This window comes from Bactrocera neohumeralis, chromosome 4 (genome assembly GCF_024586455.1).
Source record: "Bactrocera neohumeralis isolate Rockhampton chromosome 4, APGP_CSIRO_Bneo_wtdbg2-racon-allhic-juicebox.fasta_v2, whole genome shotgun sequence".
Classification (NCBI taxonomy): domain Eukaryota; kingdom Metazoa; phylum Arthropoda; class Insecta; order Diptera; family Tephritidae; genus Bactrocera; species Bactrocera neohumeralis.
The window spans coordinates 89,940,875-89,964,965 of record NC_065921.1 but is presented as its reverse complement, the minus strand read 5'-3'; the positions used below and the strand labels follow the sequence as shown (position 1 = coordinate 89,964,965).

Here is a 24,091-nt window from a genome sequence, read left to right as displayed (position 1 = left end):
CACATAGTACTTGTATTGTATATAACATATGCATATATATGTATATTCATATATAGTATTCACATATTTAGCTTCACTGCTATAAATTTATCTATTCCATTTTCTTCTTGCTCACTTAAATTTGGTAAAACCAAAGGTTGGTTTTGGGTTTGGGTTTGGGTTTTAGGCGCTTTAGATTCGCACAACAACAATTCCTTGCGCAACAAACTAGATTTTAATTTAAAGAATGTGCACATTCACAATATATATATATAGTAGATATATATTGATATAAATTTTTGCGACCGTACCGCAGTTTCAAGCCGTTTTCCTTTTCTGCATCGATCCGCTGCACTTGCCGTCCGTTAAGAAACTGAAAAGCATTTTTCCTCTCGCTAGCCAACTTGAATTTCCTTGCCACTTTACTTTCAGTGCCTGTTAATTTTTATTTTCCTTCTTTATTTTGTGAAATTTGCCTTTTTCCCAAAGAACACAAAGTTGAGTGGTTTTCTTTTGGACACATTTCTGCGCTGCACGTGTGTATGTATGCGACAGCGCATGTGTGTGTGTTAGTGTTAGAGAGTGTATGTCACAGCGTGCACAACTTTCTCCAAGAATTGTTTTTGCTTTAGTTGTTGCGATTGGCAAACTCGCATTGCTGGCTTGTGAATTGGCTTGGCCTGCGACGGCCGCGGCCGGTCACCGCTGTGGACGAAGTACGAAAACGTGGGTCAGTAAACCTACTTCCGGTTGACATAAATTCGCCTTGGACATGAAAACGTCGCTGGCGGCTACCACAATGCAAACTACACCGGCACTATACCTATACAAGTGACAACTAAAACAACAACAAAGGATAACTAAAAGCAGTACCGTTACTACAAATACCATTCCGAACTCAATGATCAACTCGACTGTTGCCGGCAACAGTCGCACATGTAGGCGAGAGACCCAGAAGTGAAGGCTGGAATTCCTGGCATCCAGAGCTGCCGCAGTGCTTCGCTTAGAACCGACAGTTTGACTCCTTGTAGTGCGTTGGCTGTAAAACCGATTACATTGCCATTCGCGCAAAAGTAATCGTCGCCAACTAAGGAAAGCATTTTTTAAGGAATAAAACTCATTTAATGGAAATTTCGCAAGCAACCTTTACGAGCAGATCACTTTATCACTGTAGATCTGCTTTAAATCTCTAGTAACAAGAGTCTTCACACTGGAAACTCAGAAATGTCATATCATCAGATTGACATCTGTAAGTACGTGTATGCTCAAATGTGTCATGTATGCCTATAAGTGCATAACGATAAATAGTGCTTGGACATATGCTCCTTGCGTCCCCCCTGAAAACACTTCCGTCACTAGCACTTTTGACAACAAAATCTTCGCCCGCTGACGCGCGTTATATTAGCCACGTTTCCTGTGCTTGTTGCCTTCGCTCCCACGCACCGGGCGTTTGGCGTTTTGAGTGGCCGTCGAGGAAGTTAATGCAGTCAGCTGGAAAATTGGTGAATTACCTAGCTTGTCGCCAACAAATACCTCATCACATGTGTGAAAGCGAACCGTTAGCCGGAGAGCGCAGGGAAGACCGACATGAAAAATGGACATCAGCAAACCTTTTTTGGCGAAGAAATTAAGTGAGTGGGGGGTATGTGGTGTGTATAATGTGCCAAGGCAAAGCGAACGCTGCTGAAGCCATGGAAATATGAGTACATATTTCGTGACACAATGAGAATTGTGTATTTACTTCCGCGCACACGCCACACAACTGTTCTACTTGAACAAAAATTAATGAATTGTAAGACACATTTTTAGTGGTGTTAATAATTACCGTTATTGTTATTAACCTGCCAGATTATACAACAAAACAGTCGCAGAGGCAGCAAAAGTAAGGCATTGCACTGATACATAAGTAAATATGACTCGGATGTGGCCTGTTGGAAAAAGCACACAAGGTTTGATAATCATCTTATGTAACAGAAATAATTATTAACAAAATATTAATATAAAAATCGAAGCAAGTATTGTTAAGGTCTTAATTCATATTTCTGCATCCGTTCATCCCATCGATTTAAAAAAAAATTATAGAACCAATCATTACAATTGTTTAAAAATTTTCAAAAGTCGTTCCTTTTGCGTCGATGCAGCGCTGCTAGCGCGATCTCCAAGCATTGAAGGCGTCACGGAAGGCATTCTCCGGAATAGCATTGAGAGCCGAGGTGGGTGCTGCTTGGATCCCCTTTGTCGTCTCAAAATGCTTGTCTTTATCGGCCTTTTCAAGCAAGGAAACAAAAAAATGGGGGGAGGTGGGGTTTCACATCTAGGCTTTAGAGCAGTGTGAGCTGAGGCGTTGTCGTGGTGCAACTTTTCTCATTCATCAGCGACTTCTTCTCGGCTCTTTAAAAAGGTCTGGTGCCACCGAAAGACACCGCTTCTTGCTAAAGCAACATCTGGGTAAGCCTGCTTGATCATATCAAACGTCTCTGTTGCAGATTTACCGAGTTTCATACAGAATTTTTTCGCGCACTCTGCTCCAACGAAGGCTACATTTTCGACTTGCACAACTCACAGAAACACGTCGCGCGAAAATGTTTGTCCTGACTCTCCAGGTGCTCGGAGAAAACTGGCCAGCCGCTCGTTCGTTAGCTAGGAACACCGTCTACCGGTACGCGCACGCTCCGAAGTACAGTCGCGGTGGAAGAAAGTCAGTCCTAATACTTTCCGGTCAAACCCTGTATCAGAAGTGTGGAGAAGTGTCTTCCAAGATAAATTTTGATGTCTTCTTATTACGACTCACAATAAGCTTGAAAATGTGATATTGTCTGCCAAGATTCTATGGTTTATCTCAAAAAAGTTATAAAATGTTCAGTCAAATCCTTACACAACAGCACCGACAGTCGTGGAGAAATACAACTTTATTTCACTTAATTTTTCCTACAATGAGTGTTAGAATTTCGGCATTCACACGCAAAATTTCAAGGTAAGCCAAATCATTTAACTACAACAATCAAAAGATTAACTAACGACCGACGTCACCGACATTTTTATTCATATGCCCAATTCGCTATATTTTGATTATTTTTTTGTTGTTTTTTCTTTGTTTATTTGTACTACTTTCACAATTCGGATCTGGGAAAATCCTATGTGAAGAGTTCAAGCTTGTTCAAGGCATGCCAAGAAAAGGGGGTGCCAACTGGCTGAAATGAAAGCAGGTCAAGGCTTTGAGTCATACGCAAGACAGGCGACTTGCCTGTCTACGCAGCTGGAGATAGAAGTAGTGGGAAATGCTTAGCCGAATCGTTATATTTAATGCGTGTATACCAGCATTCTTTTCTCCGTGCGTTTATTAGTGAAAAGTCACAATTGAAAGTTGAGTAACAAAAAGCATGCCGATTCGTTTTAGATCAATCCGCACATAGGCTGCCGAAGTACAGTTGTTTGGGGAGTTTCAAATTGGAACTACATTTAGGATAACGATTTCTACAAATCAAGCTCCTTTATCTAAAATGCCCCCATTCCCTTCCAGCGCCTATTATAATTAGTCAATTGACTCGTTGATAAATTGTACGCTTACTGTCGATAGAGTAATTACGCAAATTGCTGCAGGTTTCCATTAATTTTCTACAAATTTATGTGCACTTGTACTTACTTCACAAATGAGTTGAGCAAAGAAAAAGCTCAGCAAGTGATTTGAATAGACCAGCTTAATAGTTCAGCAGATTTCAGGGAGTGTTCAACGACGGTTGATGCCATGACGGCATGACACATATTTCAGGCAATTTCTTGCTTTGCGTTATATAATATTTAATAATCTTAAGTGAGCTACACCCTCGTATTGGCCAATGGAGCCGGCCAAAGCACTTTCATCAAACCACAGTCCGCCGTTAATTTGGTGCAATTACCCGCTGCACCTTTGACAACACCCTCAATCTCAGCAGCAATGCAAACAATTTTCCCTCAGCACACAAATTGTGAATTGTGCATCCGCTTTCCGGTCCCACTTTGGCTGCGTCTATTCTCGAGATATTTGTACAAAATGAAAAATTTGCAAATACTTGCAATTTGTCGAAGCCACGTGAGCGCAGAAATAGTTGGCTGCGGCACACCAACTGCCACATTCTACACGTGCCCGATGACCTGTGGCTTGCAGCCAATGCCTCACCTCGAGGCACGACATATGCAAATTCTTGGCGGCTGATTGCATTGTTTAAGTAACTCTAAGATACACCCAGATTATTGTCTGCTGACCCATATTTACTTTCGATTGAATAAATGCTTTGAAATTTGCCGCCGCACATGTTGCATGCCAGCCACGACAAGCGGCCTTAATTGAATGCTTTCAAGTTGCTATGATTGCCAATAGTGGCAGTATTTAATAAAAATATTTTACGGCTGTCGAATTTCATTACAAATCGAATGCTTTCATACCTACTGGGGCCTTTGACAAATGGTTCTTCCTTGGTTAATTGCAATAAGAAAAACTTTCTTTTTTGTCTTTCAAGAATTGGAAATTAAATTATTCAAATACTTGGAAAGGATTGCCGTGCCTCTAAGCACATACTTGGGGGTTTAACTTTCTTTAACTTTGGCTGTCCAATGTTAATTGTCTGCAGTTTTGGTTTGAATAATAGTTTCCGATGTCTTTGTAGCTTTCTGAATATTCTTCTGCTAAAATGTGTTCATCCATATTGAGGCTCACTAATAATAATGTACCCATTCCAAGTTATGATGCTCAGACATAGGCAAATAACGCAAACGTGTATGTATGTATATATACAAGTATATCTACCTAAAACTGTAAACATTAAAGCACGACGATACGCTCTGACAAGAAGCTTTCGTAAGTTTACAGGAATGAAACTTTTATCGGGAGGCAATAACTTTTTGCAATGGTGGTTATTACGGTTGAAAGCTATATAGCTTAAAAGCCATGGAAAGCTTAATGAAGATTAATGAAGCTTTCTGAAGCCTAATGAAGCTTTCTGTAGCTTTAATAGAAATTCGTTACAAATTATGTTTATTGCTGAATCAAATAATGAACTGTTTATTAGATTACTGCTATGATCGGTAAATATCTTATACACTTTTATTTGTCATAAGCTGCCTTTCAAAAATTTTTATAATCGTATTGCACCAAAATGATTGACCTTAAAATCGTTGAATTTGACTGCGCTAATAAAGCGTGTCCGTGGAGTGGGAATATACCCATAATCATCGGTTGATATGAGTGGCAAGCTTCTTGGAGGTAAAATTGTTCCAGCTGAAATTTGAATAAATTTTATATCGATATCAGATGAAAATATTTCCATACATACACTTCGTTCCCAGTATCGGTTCAATTGCCACACTTCCGAGAGCGTTTGCATTATTGAAAAACACGTCGCAAAATTCTTCCGTAGGCGTCGAAAAGCAATGAGAACCTCCAAACTGTCACCGCAGTACGCCGCAGCAGCGATTAGGAAGACTACAACGGACCATAAAGGCATGTTCATTGACAACGCCCCTTCTGGTTTCATTAAAGAGTATAACAAATATACAAAAGTGATATTGTACCAATAAAGTATGAATATCACGCAGCCTGCCTGCACACCCAGTATGGCAGTCAACCGATCGGCGAAGCGCTGCAGTTGCTTGCGCCTCGCCATCAAAGCATTGAATTCATTGATGAGCTGGGCACAGCGTCGTGGAAAGTTCTGAGGACACGCACGCCGCTGTGCGCTCAACATGGCTGCAGCATCCACTATGCGCTGCAACGCATCGTTGAGCGCTTCTAAGTGAAAATTCAAAACACACATGCCGAAAAAGAAATGATTCACAACTTGGTTGATTATTGCCAAATAAATTGCCATCAGTATAACAGGCTCCTGGTCCCGCCAGTTGCCTGAGCGCCATGCCGTCGCAAGGCGCAACATATCGTTGGCAGAAACAAGCAACAATTTTCGGAATAAAGCAAAGCGAAAGCGACGCACCGACAGTGACGCGTGTAAAGGATAATTGACTCTTATACGAAACAGACGCTGAAAGTCTATAATGAGCGCGATTATATCGTGACGCCGCCACCAATAAAGTGCCAAAATAAGCACACACGCTACCGAGCGTGCCAAGGACAATGACGTCAAGAGAAACTGAAAGAGTTGGCGCGCCTTGGGGTTGCGCGTAAAGTTCATAGCGTCGAGCTTGAATTGTTGCGGCATCAGTGCAACTACCAACAGATTGACTAGTAGCGCGTAGACTGCAACACGGGTTGTAGGTCGTATGTTGTGTGTGTGAAAATCATACTCGAACCGAAGTAAACCGAATGCGAGCGAGTAATAATAAGTAAAGCGGTAAAAATAGCGTAAAAACTGAGGCATGTTTTCGGACTAACGCTACGGCCTAGCCGCGTCTTGCAGTTAGCCTCAAAATGACTTGAATTGCCAGCGCATGAGCTCTACCGCGATGCGTATCGCAATGACAACTGAAGATGGCGGTGGAGCCTTCCTATCAGCATTAATTAATGAAACAGCGTCTATACATATGTTTATGTGTATGTGTGTATGTATGCCGATATATTGAAAGAGTATTGATAATATATTTTTGATTATAATTTACAAAAGTAGACAGGAACCAAAGTGTGTGGCCTAATAAACACTGCGGAAAATTGGAAACACAGTACATACTCATGAAAGTATTAATCCTTTTGACTATTGTTACTGCCATTTAAAAACGGTGTTTCGAATTATATCGCTGTGCAAGTTTCTCACCAAACCGCGATGGACTCCTCAACTACTTAGCCGATTTTAGCAAAATTTAGCACACTGTGTCCAGTTCGAACCAACTTAGAAGATAGGATTGTCCGGCATATACGTTATTGACCACATTTCCGGTGTATATGTATATTATATGTACTCTTTAATAGTTAGATACTTTGAGTAAAGCGAGGGAAAATTCGAAATCAGCAGACAACGTTTTTTCATTGGTCTCTGAACGAAATAGTAATAATTTTACTTGAGATTCCCATTACTTATTTACCGAGATTAACTTTAAACATAGCTTTAACCCTACATTGGCGGATCCCCTCATTATGCATCTGATTTACACTATGAGCGCCACTAACAGGGTCGATATGTTATGAACACGCTATCGTCCGATATATTCGCGGTCAACAGGGGATATCTGCAGGTTTTTTTTTTAATTCATTTTTTTTCTCTCAGTGTATTAGCAGAAGCATTGAGCGACAAAAATGACATTTTTTTTGTTCTGCTTTCCTCTACGCTATACCCAAATACGTTAGATATAAAGAGAATGTTGAACAGGAATAACGTGTGCTGACCAGATTTGAAGACTAATAATAAAAGCATGGAAGATCGCCAAGGAAGAGCTGTTGCAATAAGTCGTTGGTTACAAAAGTCTACCAACTATTTGGGTATCATTTGTGGTATTACCAGATTTAAGGTGGATTTTTATACGCAGACAATTAAGAGTTCGCGCTTAATGACTGTCTACGTTCTGATCATAAACATTCTAACTGCAGTTTCGTTGCCTTTTCTCTACTTCTACATTGTGACAAACTTAACAGGGGACTTCACAAACAACTTATTGACACTTACCAATATCGTGGATGTGGCAACACTTTTTAGCGTCGTAGCTTTTAATATATTATCACGCTATACCCGAGAAATGGCTTGCATTGGATTACTGAAAGAGATCTTCGCTCTAGATAGAGCATACTTTCGTGCACTACCGACGATGGTGGAAATGCGGCGTTGCACGAATCACATATATTTTACGAAAATGTTGACTTCATTATTCTATGCGATTTGGCCTTTTGTTGGCACCTTACAAGCAACGAAGAAAATCGATATGAAAGCGTTGTCACTATCATTTTACTTCAGCTTTATTATAGCCATGTGCTATGGCACTCTCAATTTGTATTTGATTCAAATGTACGTGTTAAAAACGAATCTTGAAAAGTTGCGGACGTCCTTGGAGAGTATGCGTAGGTGCTCCAGAGGTCGGGTGCATGGCAATTATGTGCCTCTACAGCGACTAGCTTTCGCTACTACCAGCGAATTGGGTGAACTGGCGAAAGTGCATGGACGTCTGTCCAGATTGCTTGTACGTCTTAATAATACCTTCAAGTGTCAAGTTATTGGCGAGGTACTCAGCTATATAATCACGAATGTTTCGTACTGCTACTTCATACATTTAGTGGCGAACAGTATGATAGAAACGATTAAAAGCCCATTCCTTTGGGTGGCGAATTTGTCAACCGCATTTTTGGCGCTCCTGGACATAAATTTGCTTTACTGGATCTCACATTCTACCACACATGCTTTCCTGGAAACGGCGCACATTCTGCAACGCTATCGGACGTTGCCATTTACGAGTCAAAATCTCGAGCGGCAGGTATGCCAAGCGTATTGTAAATATCTTCTCATAATTTTTTCATAATCTTTAATGGTTTATATTGCAGTGTGAACAGTTTTGCCTGCAACTTTGGCAACAGGAAATGCGAATAGGTGGCATGTTTTCGCTGAATCGGCAGACATCTTTGGCTATGGGGGCCTTTATGTTACGGCACACAATCATTCTAGTGCAGTTTGATTACGAGTCGCGTATGTCGGGAGCGAGTTCGAGTATCACAATAGACTCCCTTGTTGATATGCTTCAATTTAGTAAAGTTTGAATTACCCATTTTCGATGTGACGGGAAATTTCTTGTAACTGATCTTGCCTTTTGAATTAAATTGAATTTCTTATAATCAACTTAAAATCAAAACAAGATCTTTCGAACATTTTTGCTGAGAATCCTTCGGAGAAGGCGGTCCGATAAGTAGTCATTCTAACAGATAAAATTTACTAATTTTTGGTAAGGAAAATAGTTTAAAAAAGGGGAAAGAGCAAAATCGAACAGTACTTTGATCCTTTTTTTGGAAGAGAAAGGGAAAATCACACAGTAAAATAAAAGAGGAAAAAGACTCTTCTTCGAATTCTTTGGAATTTATCCAAAGAATTGTTTCTGCTATACCGAATTTGTGTAGCGAATCGACATCGGTTTGCAGAAAAGCGGTTTTTATTATGCAACACCTCCAGAAGTTATATTTTTGCGATGGGTCAAATGTATATACATAGCTAAAGGAGGTTAGGTTAGGTCGCAAGGTTGATACAGAATCTCTGAATCTAACTTGGACAGCTATTCGATTTTTCTGTTACCTACAAACTCCTAAAAGTGGGATCATTAGATCCACATCGATTGACCAAGCGTTTTGAGCTTACCACTAATTTATTAAGCTCCTCGTTTCACGTGTCTCTTTGGTGGGCTAAGTACTTACTAAACCGGCTTAATATGTAAGTAGAATATGAATATGCCGCACTTGAGCTGAGGCCTCATTTTAGCGTACAATGGATATTTTACAAGCATTTAATTGATTTAATTGAGTGCCTTGGGTATAAATGGCGATAGCTATCTGCTGCTTCGTGGAGTTGGCAACCCAATTACGGAATGACAGCAGTCGCTAACGGCATTCAATCGGCTACACTTCGCTTGATAAGTTACAATGTCAAAAATTATTACACTTTGTTTGCAATACATGAACTATACCGCTATTTTTCTCGGATTCACCAGACTTCGCATTGATTATAACAGCCAGAAGATATACGAATCGAGAATCATAGATGTCTATGTTGTGATTGCCAATATCATCACAGTGGTGCTGCTGCCATGTGCTCATGCAATATCCATCAAATATATAACCGCAAATTTCAAAAATAATTTACTCGCCTTCACCGATTTGGTCAATCTGTTGATCGTTTACACAGTTGTTGTGTTTTCGGTAGTGAGCCGCTGCCGCCGTGAGCGTATCTATAAGGAGATATCGCAAGATATTTTCAAACTGGACAGAACTTACTTTAATAAACTGACTATGAATGCACGCATCGAGAAACTGGCCGATTTGGTCATATTACTCAAAATGGTCACTACCAGCCTTGATCTATTTATTCCCATCTATGGCATATTTAATCAGGCGATACGCGTGGACGTTTATGTATGGATGCTGGCGTTGTACACAAGTCTCATAGAGAGCATTTTGAATTCAGTGCTGTTCTTGTTCTTCTACATGCTCTGGCAGGTGCGGAAGCGCATGTGGCGCCTAAACGCACGCCTCAAGGAATTGCTGCATAGTCTGCAGAAGTTGCATAAGAGCGCCGCTGGCTTATTGCTGCCAAACAGTTGCACTCTACAGCAGTTTAGTGCATTGGCAGCGGAGGAGCTGTACGAAATAAAGGGGGTGCATGCACGACTCAGCGCGATGTTGTTGCGTCTGAACTCAGTCTACCGATGGCAAATCATTGTGGTGTTACTAACATATTTAATAAGCAACATATCGTACGGATACTATTTTGTGGTCTCGCTAAGTGACCCCATTAATATGCCGCAGAGTGTGCCGTCTATAATTACGTCATTGGTGGCAAGTATGATTGTCTTTATTGACATCAATTTGCTGTACTGGGGCGCGGACGCTACGACGTTCGCCTGCCAATCGACCAGGCAAATACTACAACGCTTCCAAGTGCTGCCATTGATGAGCTCCGCTTTTGAGCGACAGGTAATGAACATTTTTTAAATAGAGTTATAATTTGCTTTAAACTCTACTTGCAGTGCGAAAGTTTTGCTCTACAGCTGAGACAGCAAAAAGTGACTATCAACATCGCCGGCATGTTCTCCCTGAACCGGCAGACTTCACTGGCTCTTTGGGCCTTCTGCGCGCGCCACATAGTCATATTGGTGCAATTCGATTTTGAAGCGCGAAAGAATTCGAAACGATCAAGCGGCGTACTGGAGCGTATTAACCACATGCTACGGCTTGGTGATGACTATATAGATGTATGAGGCAAAATGTTGGCTCCACAGTCATAAGATTCCGCTGAATTTGATAGTTGGCACAAAATTTAAACCAAAACTGTCATTATATTTATAGTCGTATGGGTAAAATAGTGTTTCTAAAACAAACTTATTTTCTAATTAAATAAATTGATATAAATGTGTTGCTCGCTTTTCCACCTTATATTTATTTGTGTTGTGGTATTAAAGTAATGCCGTCATTCCAAATAAACAACAATTCCAAATTAGTTGCGCTTCTACTTCAGAGAAAGTTTGTGTGCCATCAATATTGCATCTCAGTTGATGGCACCTAAAACCTTATCACCTGGATCGCATACCACCACCTCGTTAATAAGTCTGTATGTCATTAAGAACAATGTGCGTGGGGGCGACTTCTGAGTCGCTAATGACGCCCGACATTCAACGTGTACGCAGTAAATAGCTTTAGACAGAGCTTCAGTTGCCCTCGAAAGCAGGCACATGACATAGTTCACGCGCCAAGATAATTATGCATAAGCTCTGGTTCCAGCGCCTTTACAACTATGTCACCATCGCACTGGGCATGACGTCATTCAATTACAACGCCACATCAGGCACCTACAAGCAACAGCTATGGATGCAGGTGTTAGCTTTGGTGGCCAATCTGTGGACGATCCTATCGCTGCCTTTCATCTTTTGGAATGCCATGAAGCGCTCCTCCACGATACAATGGAACCCCATGATGACATATATCGATTATTTAACAAATATCATACGCAGTTTGGCGGTGCTCTACATCATACTGAAACGTCCAAAAATCGACCTGGTTAATTACGAAGTGTTGCGCAAGTACCGACATCTGCGGAAGACCTACCTAGCGCTGCTGCCGCGTGTGGCTTTCATCGAATGGCGCATGAATCGCCTCATATTTGCCAAGTATATCAATGTGAGCATACTCGTCGTTATAACCGCGGTGATTTTCGTACAAATCAAGTTTGAGTGGACTTGGTCGGACTGTTATTTCTTCTTGATGGTGCTACAAACCACGACCATACTCCGTCTGACGACATTCAATTTCTTTTGGTTTTTATGGTCTATTTGTTATAGCCTGAAATACGTGCAATGGTACCTAAGGCATTTGTTACAGGAAATGAGCGACAGCGTGCGGCATGGCAAGCGCTGGCGCCTCAATATGTTGGCTGGCGATGTGCAACGCATATTGGAGGCACATTGGCAGCTGTCTGAACTGGCGTGGGTGTTGATGCGGAACTATCGCTTTTTGGCGCTTGCCGTGTTCCTGGATGAGGTTACTTCGCTCGAACGGCAACTCTACTATGGCATCATTTTTACTTTCGATCACAGAGCTGAGCTTTATTCCTTAGTTGCTGGCACAATTTATTTCGTCGCCATGATATTTAGTATGTATTTGGATTTCTTAATATGTGATATAACGGTAAAGAGCTATTATGCGGGCATCAATCAATTGGGCTGTATTTCTGCAATGAACGCGCAATGCAAAGCACTCGAAGAAACGGTGAGTAGTCCTGAAGTTCGGGGAATATCCGATTTATTCTCACTTGGGATTTCAGGTGGAAAAATGTCTTCTACGCAATAACAACAGAAGATTCCACTTGGACTTGTGCGGCATGGCGACCATAAACAAGCAGACTTGGGTGTACATCATGCAACAAATCACCTACAATAGCCTCACTCTGCTGCAGTTCCATATAATCCTCAACATGAATAAAAATTTTAGTTGAACATCAAGAAGGTCTGGAGGAAATGTTTCATTCAAGTGAATATGGTGAACTTGTAATTGACGAAGTCCTGTCTCTCTCCAGAAAGATTTAACATTTTAAATCTTATTACACAATACGTAGTTCATAATTATAAGTGACTTTTGTTTGCTCAAATAAAAAAATTTGTTTGAATGGTTTTGTCTGCTTATTTGCAGACTTTAGTCAAAGGTCATGCCTGCACATGTTCTATTGCAAAGACAATTCAAATAAAGAATTAATTGGTACAAACTCTGCATGTTATTCTGCCAAAAATCTCATAAAAAATTGCGCATTCTAAAGACTAAGCCAAACACGAAGTGAATGCAAAAACCAAACCGATCGCCTGCTTGGCCGATGCAGTTGATACTTGACTCGATTGTTTTGCTCAAAAACCTCTTTCACATGTCATGCAAACTAATCCAAATGCATCTCCGAGCGATAGCTTTTTACAAAGTGCACAATTGCATTATTAAGTATTTTGAGATTCGATTTGATAAATTACACGTTCAAAAAACTCATTGCTGAGCCAAGCACGCACTCACTTTACTGTTCAATGACCAGTCGTTTTTTCAACTGCCAAGCGCTTGGCTCTGTACGCGCTCATAGCCACGGTTATGTCTGGTGCTAAGGTTTTCATATTCCGTGTGTGGTATTATTACCTGTTGGCCACCGGCTTTTCCTCGCTGTACTTTGACTTTTGTCGCAAACGGCTGCAATCGCCGCGTTGGCTGTGCTACTATAGTCTCTTCATAAACGCCTCATTGCTGCTGCTGCTACCCTTTTACTATATAAATGGCATAGTGTACCTAGACGACTTCGCGGAGAAACCGCTGCTGGCGACAATCGGGCGGTTCAATGTTGTGGCGCAGAGTTTCGTCATCGTCTACACATTCATCATGCGCCACCACCAAGATCAGCAATTTTGTGGAATTGTGCAGACTCTGCAGCGTTTGGAAAGGCTTTATTTTGAAAATTGGCAGGAAGCGTCTAGCGGCAATTATAGCAGGCTTTTCTATCTCAAACTCTTCACAATTTTCTCGCAGAATGTTACGCTTGTGTTGGGTTGCGCAACCATACTGGAGAAGCGTTCGCTGACTTGCATAGATTATCTGTTGAATGTGTACTTTTTCATAATATGGAATACTCTGCACACAATTATACTCGTCTACTTCCTCACACTGTTGCATATCGTTAGGCGCTATGACGTGTTAAATATTTATTTGCAACGGCGCTTGCGGTGGCTCAGCGCAACGCCAGCCGGCTCTTCGGTGCGCATAACACACAACTGCTTATGGGAATTGCGGCGGCTATTGCAGGTACACGGGAAGCTGCAGGCGCTTGTAGCGCAAATGGTGTATATATACCGCTTTCATATTACCGTCATGCTACTGATCTTCTTCTTCAGCAGCACGGCCACTTTTTACATGGCCTTCATCAATTTGCCGAATTGGACGAACCGGAAAGTGTTTGTCATATTGTCCTTCGGGCTGTTCGCCATTAAATCGTTTGATGTATTTTTATTAAATCACTGCTGCGAAATTTTGGTTGCGCGACACAGTGAGGCGCTGTCGTTGCTCCAGCGCCACCAGCAACGTCTGCACATGTGCGCCAAGTACGAGCAACTGGCAAGTGCAATAAAGATATTGGATTTACATTTTCATTTGGGTGGAAATTTATATTGTAATTTTAATTGCAGTGCGCAGATTTCGCTTTGAATGCCGCGCTGTCGAAATTCAGCATCAATATTTATGGCATGTTCGATATGAACCACCGCGCCACGCTCGTCGTCCTACGCAACGCCGTTATGCACGCGCTCATACTAATACAATTCGACTACATAGTGGATCCAGCAAAGCGATACGCAGCTTAAAAGTGTCCGTCTGTATTTATTGTCGTTTGTACTTTCTTATGTGAATGTGTCATATTTTCATTATTAAAGATTTTCCTCCACAATTTAATAGTGTTTATGGGATTTCGCTTCAGAATTGTTGGACGTGTTCTGCATTCTTCCTTCATATCAGCCAGCCCTACACTCAACAGTCGCAGCCGCAAAAATCTCTGCTCGCAGAAGTTGTTCGCAATTGAAGTAAGTTTGAACCTTCTCAACAACTCATAGGTTTAATAGTAAACATAGTGCATGTGGAGAACTTTTTGTGAGTGGCTTCCTTAAACCATGAAATGCCTCTAGATGAACTTTTATTTATCTACTCATTTGCTTGAGCACACGTGCCTTAACGTTGTTAAATTAGAGTACATGCAATTCCCCTGGCACCCATACACATTTTTCACCCCAACAACCGCGCAATCTGAGTTTTAAAATCGACAAACATTCGCTACATAGTAGGCCCTTTTCAAAACCGCAAGGTGATTGACAATACCGCCGAGAGATTTGGTTTTAAGGGATGAGTGGCTACCTGAGATCATAAACAAGCAAACAGCAATGCAGGTAATATGCATTATCTTTCCAATGGTTCATCTGCTAACGCAATCCAATCTTTGCATGGAAATTACCACAACCTCAACCTTTATCTCGAAAACTTGAGAAGAATATTGGCGACGAAGACCGAACCGAACCGATAACCACTACTCGAACTCACCTCACATTTTTCACTCTGGCCGAAAAGATTCAAATTTAATTACCACGAATTCAATCTTTGTCTCGAAAACTTGAGAAGAATATTGGCAAAGAAGACCGACAAGCAGTACTCGAACTCATCACACGTTTTTCATTTGCGTTATGCTGTATTCTGCTTTCCCTTCAAGAATGAAAAATACAGTTATGGTAAATTGCATTTACATACATATATATATGCTGGATAAGTTGATTGCTGCATTTCATTTCGAGTACATGCGGGGAATAGTCTCAGTAAGTACATAGAGTGATGGTATCGTTACCCTGAAGGTACTCCATTAAAAATTCCGATAGACTGCATTTCAATGAACGGTGGACGGGCTTTAGATTAATTATATTTATTTTCCGATAAATCGTGATGCTGATGTTGCGATAATGCGCACCGTTACAGGTACGTTACATCAGTTCGACTACAGTACATTTGGTGGTATTTAACGGAGCACTTGGAATGCAGACCGCTAAGCGCACGAAGCTTCGAAAGGGAATTTTATGTTATGTGAATATTGTTGCTGTCGTCCTTGGCATCGCGAGTTTCAAGCTGAATTTTAAAAAACAACGTTTAGATCGGCCACTTTGTCTTCGCTTTTATGTTGTTTTTGCGAATGTGGTGACGCTTCTGCTCATGCCGGCGTTTTACATCCAGCAAGCGACCGCAATGCAAAGAACTCGTAACAAAAACAGTCTAATCAACTTCTTCGATTGTGTGGGTATCATCTTCACATTTACAGCGACGGCAACTGCAGTATTACTCCGTTGGAAACATGAGGCTCACTGTGCTCGCATAGCTCAAGCAATTTTCAAACTCGACAAATACTACTACAACAAGTTTCCTTTCGACAATGGCAAGGACCGGCACTCAGACTATTTTCTATACTTCAAGACGCTGACTTTTTCGCTCCATGCAATCGGGGTTTTCTATGGCGCCATTCAGTTCTCGCACATCGACAGCTTCAGCGGTCTGCTCTTTGCTATATACTATGCTTATGTGTACAACTTGCTTTATGGCTCGCTCTTCATCTACTTCTGTTTCCTGTGGCTTTTGCAGAGACGGTTCTCGTTGCTTAACACCAATCTGAGCCATTTGCTCCATGCACTGCAGCCGTCGCAAGGGGTCAGTGAGGGCGCATTGCAAATACCACAGTTGGACATATTTGGTGTCAAAGAATTGTCGGAGATCTCCAAAATACATACACAGCTGAGCGCACTAACTACGTGTCTCACCGCTGGCTTCAAGCTGCAAATTTTAGCTGGGCTCCTAACCCAACTGATAAATGGCATCACTTTTAGTTATTATGCTTTCTTATTGAACAAGAAATATTTCCATATCCACTTCGATATGCCCACTACAATTCTGGCTAGCGCATTTACTTTGATGCTATTTGTGGATGGGTCTTTGTTGTACTCGATAGCGGAGGCAACAGCTAATGCTCAACGCTCTACATCGCAACTGCTGAGACAGTTTGAAACATTACCCCCTTCATATGAAGGCTTCGGACATCAGGTGAGACTATGAATCCCTATTAAGAAAGTACATTTTAGTTGAATATTTTCTCTTCTTACAGTGCGAGCTCTTTGCCTTGCAATTAAGACTCCAAAACGAAAATGTCAGCATCGCTGGTATGTTTCCACTCAGGCTACAGACTTCACTCGCAATGATGGAATTTACCCTCAGGCATATTCTCATTATAATGCAATTCGATTATCAGTTTCGTATGCTGAATGCAAATGAAAATACGGTACTGGATTACTTTAGTAGGCTGCTAAGTTTGAATTACTTCGAGCACAAATAAAAACCGTAAAATCCAAATATATTCCTCTATCTTCAATTTTCTTACAGAAATATTTCCTATCATAGAGCCATGACATTTTAAATGTTCTTCTTATATAATATCTTACTAATTTATACCATATACAGGGTTTGTCCGGAAAGTAATAGGACTGATTTTCTTCGGTCGCGGGGGCTGGTCATTTTTCTATGAGCACCTGGAGAGTCTGAGCAAACATTTTCGCGCGACGTGTTTCTGTGAGTGGTGCAAGCCGAAAATGCAGCGTTCGATAGAGCAGACGTCCGCTATGACATTGTGTGTGAAACTCGGTAAAACTGCGACAGAGACGCTTGATATGATCAAGCAGGCTTATTCAAATGTTGCTTCAGCAAGAAGTGGTGTGTTTCGGTGGAGGGCCGGAAAGAGATCGCTAATAAAAACCGTGCTGGAAGGCCTGTGATTTCGACAAACGCAAAGTTTTGAACTCAGAACGTCGATTAGGTATTCGTTTAATTAACTCAAACGAAGGGTCAATCGGGTCCAACAAGACAACGCAGCCGATTGGTACTTGCACCACGACAACGGCCCAACTCACTCCGCCTTTCTTGTGAACAGCTACCTAACCAAAGCCGGCATACCAACGCTTCCGCAGCCGCCTCACAGTCTGGGCCACATCTAGGCCCTGGACTTTTTTTATTTCCTTGCCTGAAAAAGACGATGAAAGACAAGCATTTTGAGACGACAGAGGGTATCCAAGCAGCATTCACCTCGGCTCTCGGATAATCTGGAGAATGCATCGAGGCAGAAGCAGCCTATTTTAAAAGTTTTTAAAGAATTGTAACGATTGGTTCAATAAAGTTTTTCAAATCGACTCAGTCCTATTACATTCCGGGCAAACCTTGTACATAAGTATGTAAATATTAGGGTGAGTCGATTCCGGACTTTTTTCGATTCGGGATTTCTAATAGTGCGGAAAAGTTGCCTTAGTACTTCCTGATTCCAATGCAACTTTTTGTTTTGAGACCGAATTGCATCTTCAACCCCAACGCCGGCCTTGAAATTTCGGAAATTCGCCTAAAATCGTGAAATTGTCTACCTAGCGCCTGAAATACGCATCTCATGGCACAATGTATGCAACAAAAGTTATTTGTCACGTCATTTGCTACCGAAATGGTATATGTGATCATGACCGTAGGACGAACCGTTCCCGAGATACGAGCGAAAATGCGGCGCGCCACAGCGCAAGGTGAAAATCGGCTTGCGGCCACACTTCTTGACGTTGATTTCGCCGAATGCTATCACTCACATTCATTCACCTGCGCCATACGACACGTTCGGACTGGTCTCCACATAAATATTTTTTCATCGAGTTCCTTCACTCTTGTCGTTGATTTCGCCGAGTGCTATCACTTATATTCTCTCAACAGAACACAGAACTCAAAATGTCTGTATCTAAATTTAAATTTAGACAGAAATGTCCTGTGTTTGGCATATATCCGTACAATCTCTCTGAGTCCCAGTTACCTACTTACCAGGATGTTCTTTTGTGTTATCAGCTTGAAACATTTCGTATAGGGCGACTTCGAGGCGACAACTATGAACCTAGGAGTAAAGAGGTTACAGAAATAGTTGCAAAAAAGGTTGAAAATACTTTCACACACCAGAGTTGTACAAATGCTCACCACATACCATAAGAAATTTCTGACTTTTAAACAAATGTTTTTAAGGAACACAATAGGTTTGAGCTCTAAAAGAGACGACTTTGTTTCTTCTGCCGGAAAATTATTTGACATCGACATGACACCAGAAAACATTCTCCTTAGTATGATGACTGACGAACGGATAGAAGTCGGAAAGTTGGCCCTTGACCGTCTTCTGGCAGCCAGAGAAGCAGAGTCTGGCACTGTAAATGGAAGGGTTAGATGTAATAAAGTGCCAAAGCTGAATTTCAAAGCTAATATTATTATGATTAACTGGAAGACTATTACCTTGACTGTTCCATCAGTTCTTTGTTCAGTTCTAACGAAGAACTCATAAAAGGGCTGTCGGGAGACACTGCAGAGGTATGGAATTTTAGTGAATTCCCCTCTCACACCGTGGCAGTCGAGAGAACCGTCAAACTGGTGACAGAGGCATCTTCTAAAGTTATTGACCCCCAATCTCGTGATCGTTTTATACGCTCTACACTGAAATCTAGGCAACAAGTGCCAAAGTTTAGTACAAAATCTGATTTTATCAATAAATTTGACACAGATTCAGACTAAAACAAGCCTGACATATGGTTGGTTGGTTGGGTTGGGCTTGGGAGGAACCCGAAGAGCAGCCACCTCCACGCGGTGGGTTCTGGGTGACCAATACAGGTTAGCTGAGAGCTGCAACAATTTTCACCTTGCGCTGTGGCGCGCCGCCTTTTCGCTCGTATCTCGGGAACGGTTCGTCCTACGGCCATGATGACATACACCATTTCGGTAGCAAATGACGTGACAAATAACTTTTGTTTTATACATTTTGCCATGAGATGCGTATTTCAGGCGCTAGGTAGACAATTTCACGATTTTAGGCGAATTTCCGAAATTTCAAGGCCGGAGTTGGGGTTGAAGATGCAATTCGGTCTCAAAACAAAAAGTTGCATTGGAATCAGGAAGTACTAAGGCAACTTTTCCGCACTATTAGAAATCCCGAATCGAAAAAAGTCCGGAATCGACCCACCCTAGTACATATCTCCCTTTCATAAATAAAAAAAACTCATTTCTATCAAAATTAGAACTCGATTTCTAGTTATTTATCTTGGAAACTTGTTATTCAGTAAGTACCGGGAACAAATTTGAAGCTCTCTTATTCTTCATCATCGTTGACACGAAATAATTTATCTAATCTGTTCAAGACTGCATTGTCCGTCGATGGTTGTAATTGCAAACCAATATCGAATTGTACCAGTACAATTATCTGAGTCAACGCATACGTCCAAAACGCCAGCGCTCTTTCACGATTCATTTGAAACATACCAGCCAGCTTGATGTCCATGTGCTGACCCGTCAGCTGCATGACAAAGAGCTCACACTAAAAACACACACAGTCAATTTCAGCCTTAAAATAACTGCACATACTCACCTGTTGATCAAATTCGTCGCCTAGTGAGGGTAACACCTGGAAACGTCGCATTATATCCGACATTTGCTGCTGTGCGTCTGTAATCATATGCGAAATCCAGTAAACCGAATTCATATCAACGAACAATATGGCTGCATATGAAAAGAACAATAAAGTGTCCACATCGAACTCCCAATCCATCGAGCCACTCAACCCCAAAGTCAAATAATACCCAAACGAAATGCACTCAATCACATTCTTTAGCAGCACAGCCAAAATCTGCACTTTGTAATCCCTGTTTAGATGCGACAGCAGCCTATTGAGAAGCGCATGTACTTGCGATATTTTAAGCAAAATGGCGGTAGCTTCTAGAACCGAACGCTGCTGCGTACGTCCAATAGGCATTTGCTGCAGCCGGCGCAGCAAACCAAGCACAGTCAAGTTGAGCAAACAGAAGCGCTTCCGCAGCACCCACAACCAGTGGTAGTACATGAAGAGGGCCATCGCCAGTATGCTTTGCGAGTAGGCATAGTAGAAGGTCTGCAGAAACGCAGGAACATCCAACGTATCGCTGACTGTCAGCCAATCGTAAAACGGGACAACGGTCTGCAGGCATAGTGTAAACATTTTAAAGTACAGCAGATGATCTGATCGATGAGTCACCGATCTTTGGCCAGCACACATATTCTGAAAGTGTCGTCGGTCCAGTGCAATAATTGTTTCGGCCAATTCTAAATGTATGCGCTCTCGCCGACCACGCATTAGCACCGACAGTGCGGCGGCAACGATACTAATGAACATATTCGCCGATTCCGTGAGGAAAACCAAATTTTCTTCGAATTGTGAAGAAGTATACATGGCCTCGTAAAAGTAGAAAACCGGCCAGGCCAACAAGTAGGCAATATTTACGCAAATCACAAAACGCGCAACGTGCCGGGATTGAACCACGCGCTGTGCTTTGAAGTCGATGCGAAACCGTGTTAGGCCCAAGAATATCGCGAGTATGTTAAAATATCCAATGATGCGTGGAAGCATCAGCGAGCGCTGTGTTTGATACATTGCTGAGATATTACCGAAGGACTTGGCTAGCTCCGTGCGGTTGGCGTGTAACTGCCGTTGCTTCCTTGCGTGCCTGTACAAATAGTCGGACAGTAGAATGTAAGTAAGTATTGCCCATAGCAACAGAGGTGTTGGAGGGGCATGCCAAGCTTCACACGTTATCACACAACGGCATACCGGCGCAATCCAAGTGCATTCTGGTGAACAGTTATAATTAAAGTGGATAACGGGTGTGTATTTAAATATTATCATATTGTGCGGCTAAATTGACGGTCGCCGGTGATTATTAATATGCATTGCATTGCAATGGATAACGCGCTTGTAGTATTCCATAAACAGCCAACCGGCCAGTCCTTTTGTTCGCATTACATAAAGCATTCACGAATGGCTTGCAAAAGTCAGCCAATAATAACAACTTTTCGCATTCGAAATTCGATGCATAATGCGACTTACTCAACTGGATGTGAAGCGAATTGCTTTTGCGATTTCATTGACCGATTGAAAAAATTGTGAAACAAGACCCGCAGGCATAAATGGCAGTGAGAGATCGCCGGCGCTGATAGTCCTTGTTGAGGTTGTAATTGCGTGGCGTACGAAGAGCCAATTAATCAACATTAATGCGTGACAAAAATAATTTCTATGGCAATCGGGATCTCGCAAAGAAAAATGCTCGGAAGCGCCGACAATGTGATAGTTCGATTATTTCATATTTTCATTCATTTAGTATGTGTGTGGGTGTTGGTGTACGGCCGAGCTCAACAATTTTATTCACAACTGAATGACTGGGGCTTTATGTTTACTTTTTATTCGCGCAAAATGACAAAATATTAATGCGGAGTTAATTTGAAGCGAGTTGTGTTTACTGCGTTGAGCTGCTGCTCTGCAATCAACAATTGATTTTTGTTGCTGTAAAATTCAGACACAGAAAGTCTTGTTGAATTTATTTTAAACATTATTTTAGACTCATTGTGGACCGTGCTTGCCAAGTCAGGTAGTTGGACACACCGAAGCCCGTTGCGATTACTATAAAGAGCTGGCTGCCACGCTCCGCCATAATGGCAATATTTTCTCTGGTGCAGGTGTAAAATTAGCAGGAAAGGAGGACGTAATGAAAGCAGTGTAGTGAAAACAGCAGCGGAGGAAGAACCCGTAATTGCGCAACACATGAAGTGTGTAAATTCTGGCCGAAAATAAAAATGCAATTTCGAAAATAAAATGCAATTCCGTTATGGTAATTCACTTCGTAACAAGATTTTGCGAAACAAATATTTGCGCGTCCATAAAAAACTTACATAAGCTTTAGTTAAGAAAGCTGGTAGGATATGCATAGCGCACAAAGTATTTTTTTCTATAGTAGGAGAAAGCATGGACAGCCATGTGCGGAACTTTAATCCGCTAAACCTAACCTACTCCCAACTCATATCTCTCCCACGGAACCACTGGATTAAGTATTTCTTCATGGGAGAAAGAAAGATCTTAAGTCTCATCCATCACAGGGACTGACGCACGAAGGTTGCAAAGGTGCCAATATCACCGATTTTCAACAACTTCCGTCTGCTTTCGGAATGGGCTCAAGAACTTAACATTAATCAAAAAAAATTTTGTTTTACAAATTTGGTGGAAATCTTGTAATTCTAATTTCATGCCTAACCAATTAGGTGTTGCTTGATTATATTAAGCAGCATATTCATGCATTATCGAATAATATTGCCGACCCTGTAAGGCCACAAGTCTTCAATGAGAACTCCAGAATTTCAAACTTTTGCTAATTTTTTTATTCTCCTAAAAATTATTTTTTTCTGTAATTTTATTACACTCAACTTCAAACCTATTTTACCCGCTCCTAATAGCTTATTGTGTTCGCCCATATTTGCCCTCTCTTTTTCCGGCCTTCACGGCGTGGCTGCATTCAGATTCAATCACCATTGTAAGCATTCGGCAGAGCAAAAGCAAGTAACGGAGCAATGCTCGCCAGCAAAAATGGCTTTAGATTTGTCAAATGATTTTTGAAACGGATGTGTTGACGGCACTGAAAGCGATAGTGGGAAATAAATTACATAAGTACGAACGAATAAAAGGCCGCTACAATTTGCCATTACCGCAAACCTTTTTATGCCTCTCGCAATTAATGTCAGGAACACACAAACACGCATACAAAAACTTCGATATTTCAGCGAAAATGTTAATATTTACTATATACATTATATAAAAATTATGTGTCACGTTGTTTGTTCGCGAAGGACTCCTAAACTAGAGTAGAAAATAGGATAATCGAAACAATTCATAATTAAGAAGTACAATGAAGCTGTATTAAATGGACGCTCTATGAAATCAACACCACATTAAGCGGACATCTCCATTAACATATTGACCGGTTTCACAATTTGTTGATATTTATTAAGTACAATTTATTAACCGGACAATTCTAATAACTGGACAGAAAGGCTGGTATAAATATATAAATTTTAATTTTTTTTTCATACCAAACGGCTAATTTATATTCGTTACGAGCACCTATAAAATTGAATATAAATGCTCCCCCTTCAAAATATGATTTCAAACATTTTAAAGTCCTTTTTTGAGTAGCAAAAGGTATTCATAGCATGAAGTTCCATACATAACAACCTGGAATTGGTGAACCCCACAATTGTTCATTGAGATCGTGTAAATACCCCAGCTTGGTGTATGGGCTTCCTAAATGAACACACATACGCATATTTAGGACAGAGAGCATAGTATACAGTGAACAGCATTGCAATACTCGACTCTTTTTGCTAATTAGCCAACTTTTTACATAGCTCTCTGCCTGTGCAATGCCGCAAAGGTAGCTTGGAAAGTTTTTCAATTTATCGCAATTATGCTTTTTGTCTTTATTTCGCTTTCATTGCAATCAGTAGAGGCAGAAGCCACAAAAGTCCTTGTGATGTGTTAAAAACTTTTCAATTTTCCAC

General features: G+C 41.3%; 3 protein-coding genes across 3 annotated transcripts; 2 read left to right on the top strand and 1 right to left on the bottom strand.

The window, feature by feature from the left end:
* The first annotated feature begins 7,896 nt into the window (after nucleotides 1–7,896).
* LOC126755907 (putative gustatory receptor 58a) lies at nucleotides 7,897–8,641 on the top strand. The gene is made up of 2 exons (XM_050468631.1): nucleotides 7,897–8,361; nucleotides 8,429–8,641. Exons 1-2 carry the CDS (start codon nucleotides 7,897–7,899, stop codon nucleotides 8,639–8,641), a joined length of 678 nt encoding a protein of 225 aa, XP_050324588.1.
* An 829-nt stretch (nucleotides 8,642–9,470) lies between these two features.
* On the top strand, nucleotides 9,471–10,854 carry LOC126756020 (putative gustatory receptor 22c). The gene is made up of 2 exons (XM_050468809.1): nucleotides 9,471–10,561; nucleotides 10,615–10,854. The coding sequence occupies exons 1-2, from the start codon at nucleotides 9,512–9,514 to the stop codon at nucleotides 10,843–10,845; spliced, it is 1,281 nt and encodes a 426-aa protein (XP_050324766.1). The 5' UTR covers nucleotides 9,471–9,511; the 3' UTR covers nucleotides 10,846–10,854.
* An 8,932-nt stretch (nucleotides 10,855–19,786) lies between these two features.
* LOC126755906 (gustatory receptor for bitter taste 93a-like) lies at nucleotides 19,787–21,140 on the bottom strand. The gene is made up of 2 exons (XM_050468630.1): nucleotides 20,103–21,140; nucleotides 19,787–20,051 (listed from the first exon to the last, which is right to left on the bottom strand). Exons 1-2 carry the CDS (start codon nucleotides 21,138–21,140, stop codon nucleotides 19,827–19,829), a joined length of 1,263 nt encoding a protein of 420 aa, XP_050324587.1. The 3' UTR covers nucleotides 19,787–19,826.
* Between the last annotated feature and the right edge of the window lie 2,951 nt (nucleotides 21,141–24,091).